Below are 12510 nucleotides of genomic sequence, written 5' to 3'. Positions count from 1 at the left end.
CAGCATGCTACAGGCCCAATATCAAGTCCCTGGGCCTCTTGGTTATTGAGAAGAAGTTGTTTGAAGAGTATAGCCTATTTGACCAATGTGACCTTGAATGAAGGTCAAGGTCATTTATTTGAACAAACTTGGTAGCCCTTCACCCCAGCATGCTACAGGCCCAATATCAAGTCCCTTGGCCTCTTGGTTATTGAGAAGAAGTCGTTTGAAGATTATAGCCTATTTGACCCCTGCGACCTTGAATGAAGGTCAAGGTCATTTATTTGAACAAACTTGGTAGCCCTTCACCCCAGCATGCTACAGGCCCAATATCAAGTCCCTGGGCCTCTTGGTTATTGAGAAGAAGTCGTTTGAAGATTATAGCCTATTTGACCCCTGCGACCTTGAATGAAGGTCAAGGTCATTTATTTGAATAAACTTGGTAGCCCTTCACCCCAGCATGCTACAGGCCCAATATCAAGTCCCTGGGCCTCTTGGTTATTGAGAAGAAGTCGTTTGAAGATTATATTCTATTTGACCCCGGTGACCTTGAATGAAGGTCAAGGTCATTTATTTGAACAAACTTGGTAGCCCTTCATCCCAGCATGCTACAGGCCCAATATCAAGTCCCTGAGCCTCTTGGCTATTGAGAAGAAGTTGTTTGAAGATTATAGCCTATTTGACCCATGTGACCTTGAATGAAGGTCAACGTCATTTATTTGAACAAACTAAGTAGCCCTTCATCCCAGCATGCTACAGGCCCAATATCAAGTCCCTGGGCCTCTTGGTTATTGAGAAGAAGTTGTTTGAAGATTATATTCTATTTGACCCCGGTGACCTTGAATGAAGGTCAAGGTCATTTCTTTGAACAAACTTGGTAGCCCTCCATCCCAGCATGCTACAGGCCCAATATCAAGTCCCTGGGCCTCTTGGTTATTGAGAAGAAGTTGTTTGAAGATAACAGTATATTTGACCCATGTGACCTTGAATGAAGGTCAAGGTCATTTATTTGAACAAACCTGATAGCCCTTTCCCCCAGCATGCTACAGGCATAATATCAAGTCCCTGGGGCTCTTGGTTATTCAGAAGAAGTCGTTTGAAGAGTATAGCCTATTTGACCAATGTGACCTTGAATGAAGGTCAAGGTCATTTATTTGAACAAACTTTGTAGCCCTTCACCCCAGCATGCTACAGGCCCAATATCAAGTCCCTGGGCCTCTTGGTTATTGAGAAGAAGTTGTTTTGAAGAGTATAGCCTATTTGACCAATGTGACCTTGAATGAAGGTCAAGGTCATTTATTTGAACAAACTTGGTAGCCCTTCACCCCAGCATGCTACAGGCCCAATATCAAGTCCCTTGGCCTCTTGGTTATTGAGAAGAAGTCGTTTGAAGATTATAGCCTATTTGACCCCTGCGACCTTGAATGAAGGTCAAGGTCATTTATTTGAACAAACTTGGTAGCCCTTCACCCCAGCATGCTACAGGCCCAATATCAAGTCCCTGGGCCTCTTGGTTATTGAGAAGAAGTCGTTTGAAGATTATAGCCTATTTGACCCCTGCGACCTTGAATGAAGGTCAAGGTCATTTATTTGAATAAACTTGGTAGCCCTTCACCCCAGCATGCTACAGGCCCAATATCAAGTCCCTGGGCCTCTTGGTTATTGAGAAGAAGTCGTTTGAAGATTATAGCCTATTTGACCCCTGTGACCTTGAATGAAGGTCAAGGTCATTCATTTGAACAAACTTGGTAGCCCTTCACCCCAGCATGCTACAGGCCCAATATCAAGTCCTTGGGCCTCTTGGTTATTTAGAAGAAGTTGTTTAAATGAAAAAGTTGACGCCGGACGGCCGGACGGACGGCCGGACGGACGGACGGACGGACGGACGACGGACGCCGCACCACGGCATAAGCTCACTTGCCCTTCGGGCAGGTGAGCTAAAAACATAAATTAGGAATTTCCACCTCAAGTAAATTTGAATGTAAATGATATTGTTATATGTACATAGGATCTGAAATAAGTTTTCATTTCATATGACATTTTATGAAACAATTCTTAGAAGTTTTGTTTTTGCGAGCCATGCAAGAAATTTAAATTTGGAGACAGGTTGTTGTTTTTTTTAAATCTTATAATAGAAATGAAAACATAATTATTTCTATCACATAACTCAAAAAAAAAACTCTGAACACTATTTACACTATATTTGGACTGAATTCAAGTCAAAATATCAAGGGCTTAATCTAACCATTCACTTATCATGACGTCATGTTATTGTCTTTATTATGTCATCATAATTGCATTTTCTTCAAATAGACTGCTTTCTGTTAAGATACTTTTTAAAAAAAAAAAAACAGTACAATACTGATGAAAATTTAAAAAAAAAAAAAAAAAAAATGTTCAGATATTTAGAAGAAAATAGTACTACCTATAACATTTTTTAGTTTTTTCAATTCAGTTTCTGAAAATGGCTGTTTACTGTTAAAATATTAAGAAGAAAACATTTTTCAGTGTGCCAATGTGTCATCATATATATGTACGTAAACTTAATGATCAGTTCAGACTCATATACGGAACATCCGTGAGTTTCGTATCCTGACCTACGTACACTTACATCACTTGACAATGACTTACCATCGAACTACAGTGCTTTATCTTGTTTATGAGGTGAAATTGACACATATCGAGCACTTCATTTGATCTTTGAAACTTTCATATTATAAAAGTAATTTTAGCTTATATTTCCTGGTCATGTTATATAAGTCCAAAAGATTAATCATTTAAAACTTATATATATCAAATCGTGTATAATGTCAATAGATATTACAGTGAAAAATGTTTTAAGACTTAAAATAGTGAAATTGGTTTTATATTGAAATAAGAAGACTTGTAAGTTGTTAGTTGTTTCATTTACACACTAGAGTAATTTCATATTTGCTGACTAAGAAATGTTGTTATTCAATAGTCACATCAATGTTGTGTTCATTTGTGTTAAGTTGGGAGTGTTAAATGTTTGTTTTGTATATTTACAATAAGATTATATTACAAGGCCGTGTTTACTCAGAACATGAGGGTACATTTTGTGGACCAGTGAAATATCTGTAACTTTACATGAATGGTACATGATGTTGAATCATCAAATCATTAACCTACAGGCCCTATATTGAGATGTGGGTGGTTTACATATACATTAATCATGTTGTCCATGATAGCTTAGCTGTCAACTTCTGTAGAAACTGGTGGAACCAGGGGGACATGTATAGCTATAGGTTTCCTCTCCGTCCGGTTCATTTAGCGTGTACGTAGGTAGGTTCATTTAGCGTGTACGTAGGTAGGTTCATTTAGCGTGTACATAGGTAGGTTCATTTAGCGTGTACATAGGTAGGTTCATTTAGCGTGTACATAGGTAGGTTCATTTAGCGTGTATGTAGGTAGGTTCATTTAGCGTGTACATAGGTAGGTTCATTTAGCGTGTACATAGGTAGGTTCATTTAGCGTGTACATAGGTAGGTTTATTTAGCATGTACGTATGTAGGTTAATTTAGCGTGTACGTATGTAGGTTTATTTAGCATGTACGTATGTAGGTAACGCCAAAGTTTGTCAACACTAACGTCTAAATTCTTTGAGGGATTTTGATCAAACTTAACACAATATGATAAAAGACCATAATATCCTGGACAGGTTTTAGTTTCGACGGTTTTTGGTCAAGGTTAAGGTCAATGTAACTATTTTAAGCAAGAGCCAGTAGAGGACATATACTGCTTTAGCTATAACCAGTATGCTTGTTATGTTAATGGGTTTTTTTCACCTACCGTATTTCTTGCAGTATAAATGGTATTTTTCTTAAGTTATATGTGAAGATTTCCCTTAAATGATGGCCCCCTCAGATGTGCAAAATCATTTGTTTTGAGCATACAGTCAAAATCAAGATTTTATGTTTTGTTCTGTTAATATGGAAATAAATAGCTAAAATCACCGAATTGTCTGTTTCAAGGTCATATTTGAGGATAACCTCACAAAACTTTTGTGTATCTGTCCTATAAGCTAGTGTCTATATGTTGCTGAGCCTTTTGGAATGGGTGGGTTTCATTTTCTGTCTTATCTAGTAACCCCTAGTAACCATGGAAATTTTTATTTTTTTTTTATTTCATTTTAGCAAAATTTGTTGCAAATTAACATGGAGTCAACAGACTGATGTTGATCATATAATTTACTTTTGTTTTTTTGAATCTGCACATTTATCTGTACATTAGACCACTTAGGATAGGCCAATGCCACTGCCCTGTTCTGGTCCCACTGTTAAAGATGCTTGGTTTTCTTGATTTAGCCTGATTTCATTCATATTACAGTACTCCATGAGAGGGAAAAAACCACAACCGGTAAAAATGATTTTTGATCATCATTACAGTGCAACATTAATATTCACGGAGCCGATACAGAAACACTTTACACTTATATGTACATTTGTGTGTGTGTTGTTAGCCCATGTTTACACTTTTGGTGATTAATACCTCTCAAATTTTCCTCCCACAGTAAAAAAAAAACCTGAGCACTTCTCTCTCACCAATGAGTGTTTGATAACGATTGTTTCACAATTAACGTGTACATTTTCAAGTTGTCAAATCAGCATGGTCATTCAACCATCTGAATTTTTTTATGGTAATATCTTATTTTCTGCATTTTTATAATGGTTATTCATGCACATTCATGTGAAATATTGTTGCATATATATTTGGTAATTTATCTTTTTATATCAGGCATTAATAGCGTCATGAGCCAGCTGTTTGAGGTCTGTTAGGTTGGTAATTGTGTTTTAGATGTAAAGGAATGAGCTTTGCTAGCCGGGATCAATACCAACTGACATTTGTGAAGGTTTGCATAATAGAATCCCACATGTATAATAAATTCTATGGGGCTAGCTATAGGTATGTAGCATAATAATGAAGTTTGTGACAATTCAAAAACCCTTGGACAAATTCATTTGTTTGCTGTTCGTGTCGTGCTGATAAGAAAATGATGAAAAATCAATCAACATTTTTTGAAGAACGACAAAGCTTTCCACTGTCAATTGACTATGATTTTCAGTGAATTTGACAACCATAGCTTCAATTGCCAGTGTCAATTTGTTTTGTTTTCTGGGGCTTTTTTTGGGGGGGGGGGCAGCAAAAATACAACACTAAGACACTAAAAGGGAAATGGGGGCCATATTCAACATGATTCAACTTGCTAGGTTTTGTGTACTGGCATAACAAAATCAAGATTTGATGATTTTGAAAATGTTGATGCACAGGGGCTTGTTACATTGAAATGACCAAGAATTAACCCCAGCTAGGGTCCAACTCCTAGATCTATAAATTAACCCCAGGGTCCAACTCCTAGATCTATAAATCAACCCCAGGGTCCAACTCCTAGATCTATAAATTAACCCCAGGGTCCAACTCCTAGATCTATAAATTAACCCCAGCTAGGGTCCAACTCCTAGATCTATAAATTAACCCCAGGGTCCAACTCCTAGATCTATAAATTAACCCCAGCTAGGGCCCAACTCCTAGATCTATGAATTAACCCCACAGCTCCAACTCCTAGATCTATGAATTAACCGCAGGGTCCAACTCCTAGATCTATAAATTAACCCCAGCTAGGGTCCAACTCCTAGATCTATAAATTAACCCCAGCTAGGGCCCAACTCCTAGATCTATAAATTAACCCCACAGCTCCAACTCCTAGATCTATGAATTAACCGCAGGGTCCAACTCCTAGATCTATAAATTAACCCCAGGGTCCAACTCCTAGATCTATAAATGAGCCCACAGGTCCAACTCCTAGATCTATGAATTAACCCCAGGGTCCAACTCCTAGATCTATAAATTAACCCCAGGGTCCAACTCCTAGATCTATGAATTAACCCACAGGTCCAACTCCTAGATCTATGAATTAACCCACAGGTCCAACTCCTAGATCTATGAATTAACCCCAGGGTCCAACTCCTAGATCTATGAATTAACCCACAGGTCCAACTCCTAGATCTATGAATTAACCCCATGGTCCAACTCCTAGATCTATGAATTAACCCACAGGTCCAACTCCTAGATCTATGAATTAACCCACAGCTCCAACTCCTAGATCTATGAATTAACCCCAGGGTCCAACTCCTAGATCTATAAATTAACCCACAGGTCCAACTCCTAGATCTATGAATTAACCCCAGGGTCCAACTCCTAGATCTATAAATTAACCCCAGGGTCCAACTCCTAGATCTATGAATTAACCCCAGGGTCCAACTCCTAGATCTATGAATTAACCCACAGGTCCAACTCCTAGATCTATGAATTAACCCACAGGTCCAACTCCTAGATCTATGAATTAACCCCAGGGTCCAACTCCTAGATCTATGAATTAACCCACAGCTCCAACTCCTAGATCTATGAATTAACCCACAGCTCCAACTCCTAGATCTATAAATTAACCCCAGGGTCCAACTCCTAGATCTATGAATTAACCCACAGGTCCAACTCCTAGATCTATAAATTAACCCACAGGTCCAACTCCTAGATCTATGAATTAACCCCAGGGTCCAACTCCTAGATCTATAAATTAATCCCAGGGTCCAACTCCTAGATCTATGAATTAACCCACAGGTCCAACTCCTAGATCTATGAATTAACCCACAGGTCCAACTCCTAGATCTATGAATTAACCCCAGGGTCCAACTCCTAGATCTATGAATTAACCCACAGGTCCAACTCCTAGATCTATGAATTAACCCACAGCTCCAACTCCTAGATCTATGAATTAACCCACAGCTCCAACTCCTAGATCTATAAATTAACCCCAGGGTCCAACTCCTAGATCTATAAATTAACCCCAGGGTCCAACTCCTAGATCTATGAATTAACCCCAGGGTCCAACTCCTAGATCTATAAATTAATCCCAGGGTCCAACTCCTAGATCTATGAATTAACCCACAGCTCCAACTCCTAGATCTATGAATTAACCCACAGCTCCAACTCCTAGATCAAAAAGTTTACACCAGGGTCCAACTCCTGCTTTTTTATTCTGGGTCATAAGAACATGTTAAGCCCTTGGGATAACTAAGAGTATGTGATCTAGAGGTTGGACCCTGTGTTAATTTTACATTCTATGTCATAGGAGCGAGTCGAGCCCCTGCACTCTATTGGGGAAAATATGTATGATAAACACAAATTTGAATATTTTTGAAGATATTGGATAGATTTGAGGTTTTATCAATATCACCTGTGCAGAGTTTGTATGATCAACATACTAAACAGTTCATTGCTGTTGTTTGCAAAACAAGTCATTGGATTAAGAAAAGGTTGCTTCTCCAGAATTTGTATTTAGGTTAAACGTATTGCTCTAATATTAAACTAATGATGCATTTTGAAGTGTACATGTGTTATCAACTATCTCAGATTTCTGGGGGATGTAGGAAAACCCTATTATGCTGATCAAGTCATGCACAGGTGTGAAGTTGTTTGTTTGTTTGTTTCCTGGTTTTATCACACAGCCAGGGTCATTTTGAGGCGGGGTCTCCTTGTAGTAGTTGGTGACTACTTCACTGAACAACATATAGGAGGCCTGTCACATGCCATACATAGCAAGGGTTAAGTGTCTTGCCCAAGGATGCAACCACAACAACAGAGACCGTCCTCTTTCTCAGCTTCCCGAGAAATACAGACTAACACGAGTAGGGAGCCTGATCATGAGGAAACCTGGCCATCGTTGATAGTTATCGCGACCCCTGTACATGTTAGAATGTGTGTAAACATGCTATATATCCACTATTGAATAAAGGGAAACTGGATATCTATGATAAATCAGTGTTTTTCACAGCAGTGTGTAATATAAAAATTGTACTGACACTTGCACAAATGTGTTATTAGAAAATGTCGAGAGCAACTAAACATGGATGTAGATTCAGTAAAAAATCAATACAATTGTGTTTAAAGGTTTGACAGTATGTACAGGTACAACCAGCGTGTACAACTACAATCTCACCACACTGTAGATTGTTCATATCTGCCTGTCTGTGATATGTCTACCACACACCATACCACGTATACATCCAAGTGTCCCCACACATACATATACATCCTAGTGTCTCCACACCTACATATACATCCTAGTGTCCCCACACATACATATACATCCTAGTGTCTCCACACCTACATATACATCCCAGTGTCTCCACACCTACATATACATCCCAGTGTCCCCACACATACATATACATCCTAGTGTCTCCACACCTACATATACATCCAAGTGTCCCCACACATACATATACATCCTAGTGTCTCCACACCTACATATACATCCCAGTGTCTCCACACCTACATATACATCCTAGTGTCTCCACACCTACATATACATCCTAGTGTTCCCACACCTACATATACATCCTAGTGTCCCCACACCTACATATACATCCTAGTGTCACCACACCTACATATACATCCTAGTGTCCCCACACCTACATATACATCCTAGTGTCTCCACACCTACATATACATCCTAGTGTCTACACACCTACATATACATCCTAGTGTCTACACACCTACATATACATCCTAGTGTCCCCACACCTACATATACACCCCAGTGTCTCCACACCTACATATACATCCTAGTGTCTACACACCTACATATACATCCTAGTGTCTACACACCTACATATACATCCTAGTGTCTACACACCTACATATACATCCTAGTGTCCCCACACCTACATATACATCCCAGTGTCTCCACACCTACATATACATCCTAGTGTCCCCACACCTACATATACATCCTAGTGTCTACACACCTACATATACATCCTAGTGTCTACACACCTACATATACATCCTAGTGTCCCACACCTACATATACATCCTAGTGTCTCCACACCTACATATACATCCTAGTGTCTACACACCTACATATACATCCCAGTGTCCCACACCTACATATACATCCTAGTGTCTCCACACCTACGTATACATCCTAGTGTCTACACACCTACATATACATCCCACTGTCTCCATACCTACATATACATCCTAGTGTCCCCACACCTACATATACATCCTAGTGTCTACACACCTACTTATACATCCTGGTGTCTACACACCTACATATACATCCTAGTGTCCCCACACCTACATATACATCCTAGCATCTCTACACCTACATATACATCCTAGTGTCTCCACACCTGCATATACATCCTAGTGTCTACACACCTACATATACATCCTAGTGTCCCCACACCTACATATACATCCTAGTGTCCCCACACCTACATATACATCCTAGTGTCCCCATACCTACATATACATCCTAGTGTCTCCACACCTACATATACATCCTAGTGTCCCCACACCTACATATACATCATAGTGTCTCCACACCTACATATACATCCTAGTGTCCCCACACCTACATATACATCCTAGTGTCCCCACACCTTCATATACATCCTAGTGTCTCCACACCTACATGTACATATACATCCTAGTGTCTCCACACCTACATATACATCCTAGTGTCCCCACACCTACATATACATCCTAGTGTCTCCACACCTACATATACATCCTAGTGTCTCCACACCTTCATATACATCCTAGTGTCCCCACACCTACATGTACATATACATCATAGTGTCTCCACACCTACATATACATCCTAGTGTCTCCACACCTACATATACATCCTAGTGTCTCCACACCTACATATACATCATAGTGTCTCCATACCTACATATACATCATAGTGTCTACACACCTACATATACATCATAGTGTCCCACACCTACATATACATCATAGTGTCTCCATACCTACATATACATCCTAGTGTCTACACACCTACATATACATCCTAGTGTCCCCACACCTACATATACATCATAGTGTCTCCATACCTACATATACATCATAGTGTCTACACACCTATATATACATCATAGTGTCTACACACCTACATATACATCATAGTGTCCCACACCTACATATACATCATAGTGTCTCCATACCTACATATACATCATAGTGTCCCACACCTACATATACATCATAGTGTCTCCACACCTACATATACATCCTAGTGTCTACACACCTACATATACATCCCAGTGTCTCCATACCTACATATACATCATAGTGTCCCACACCTACATATACATCCCAGTGTCTCCATACCTACATATACATCATAGTGTCTCCATACCTACATATACATCCTAGTGTCTACACACCTACATATACATCCTAGTGTCTCCACACCTACATATACATCCTAGTGTCCCCACACCTACATATACATCCTAGTGTCCCCACACCTACATATACATCCCAGTGTCTCCACACCTACATATACATCCTAGTGTCCCCACACCTACATATACATCCTAGTGTCCCCACACCTACATATACATCCTAGTGTCTACACACCTACATATACATCCCAGTGTCTCCACACCTACATATACATCCTAGTGTCCCCACACCTACATATACATCCTAGTGTCCCCACACCTACATATACATCCTAGTGTCTCCACACCTACATATACATCCTAGTGTCTCCACACCTACATATACATCCTAGTGTCCCACACCTACATATACATCCTAGTGTCTACACACCTACATATACATCATAGTGTCTCCACACCTACATATACATCCTAGTGTCTACACACCTACATATACATCCTAGTGTCTACACACCTACATATACATCCTAGTGTCTCCACACCTACATATACATCCTAGTGTCTCCACACCTACATATACATCCTAGTGTCTCCACACCTACATATACATCCTAGTGTCTACACACCTACATATACATCCTAGTGTCCCCACACCTACATATACATCCTAGTGTCCCCACACCTACATATACATCCTAGTGTCTCCACACCTACATATACATCCTAGTGTCTCCACACCTACATATACATCCTAGTGTCCCCACACCTACATATACATCCTAGTGTCCCCACACCTACATATACATCCTGGTGTCTACACACCTACATATACATCCTAGTGTCTACACACACCTACATATACATCCTAGTGTCTACACACCTACATATACATCCTAGTGTCCCCACACATACATATACATCCTAGTGTCTACACACCTACATATACATCCTAGTGTCTCCACACCTACATATACATCCTAGTGTCTACACACCTACATATACATCCTAGCGTCCCCACACCTACATATACATCCTAGTGTCCCCACACCTACATATACATCCTAGTGTCTACACACCTACATATACATCCTAGTGTCCCCACACCTACATATACATCCTAGTGTCCCCACACCTACATATACATCATAGTGTCTACACACCTACATATACATCCTAGTGTCCCCACACCTACATATACATCCTAGTGTCCCCACACCTACATATACATCCTAGTGTCCCCACACCTATATATACATCATAGTGTCCCCACACCTACATATACATCCTAGTGTCCCCACACCTACATATACATCCTAGTGTCTACACACCTACATATACATCCTAGTGTCCCCACACCTACATATACATCCTAGTGTCCCCACACCTACATATACATCATAGTGTCTACACACCTACATATACATCCTAGTGTCCCCACACCTACATATACATCCTAGTGTCTACACACCTACATATACATCCTAGTGTCTACACACCTACATATACATCCTAGTGTCCCCACACCTACATATACATCCTAGTGTCTCCACACCTACATATACATCCTAGTGTCCCCACACCTACATATACATCCTAGTGTCCCCACACCTACATATACATTCTAGTGTCTCCACACCTACATATACATCCTAGTGTCCCACACCTACATATACATCCTAGTGTCCCCACACCTACATATACATCCTAGTGTCTCCACACCTACATATACACCCCAGTGTCCACAAACCTACATATACATCCTAGTGTCCCCACACCTACATATACACCCCAGTGTCTACACACCTACATATACACCCGTGTCTACACACCTACATATACATCCTAGTGTCCACACACCTACATATACATCCTAGTGTCTACACCCCTACATATACATCCTAGTGTCTCCACACCTACATATACATCCTAGTGTCCCCACACCTACATATACACCCCAGTGTCTACACACCTACATATACACCCCAGTGTCTACACACCTACATATACATCCCAGTGTCTACACACCTACATATACATCCCAGTGTCTACACACCTACATATACATCCTAGTGTCCCCACACCTACATATACATCCTAGTGTCTCCATACCTACATATACATCCTAGTGTCACCACACCTACATATACATCCTAGTGTCCCCACACCTACATATACATCCTAGTGTCCCACACCTACATATACATCCTAGTGTCTCCACACCTACATATACATCCTAGTGTCTACACACCTACATATACATCCTAGTGTTTACACACCTACATATACATCCTAGTGTCCCACACCTACATAT

At 40.1% G+C, this 12510-nt stretch overlaps 1 protein-coding gene across 2 annotated transcripts in view; it reads left to right on the top strand.

The window, feature by feature from the left end:
• The window catches only part of LOC117317653 (armadillo repeat-containing protein 4-like), a 40643-nt gene that overhangs the window by 23547 nt on the left and 4586 nt on the right, over positions 1-12510 (top strand). The window contains exon 19 of one of the 2 annotated variants that reach the window (XM_033872519.1): positions 4327-4356. The exons of the other annotated variant lie outside the window; for it this stretch is intronic. Coding sequence (XP_033728410.1) covers positions 4327-4356 — 30 coding nt within the window. The remainder of the gene's footprint in view (positions 1-4326; positions 4357-12510) is intronic. 2 annotated transcript variants of the gene reach the window in all.

This window comes from Pecten maximus, chromosome 19 (assembly GCF_902652985.1).
Source record: "Pecten maximus chromosome 19, xPecMax1.1, whole genome shotgun sequence".
Taxonomy (NCBI): Eukaryota; Metazoa; Mollusca; class Bivalvia; order Pectinida; family Pectinidae; genus Pecten; species Pecten maximus.
The sequence above is the reverse complement of the archived record's forward strand: the minus strand, read 5'-3'. Positions and strand labels throughout refer to the sequence as shown.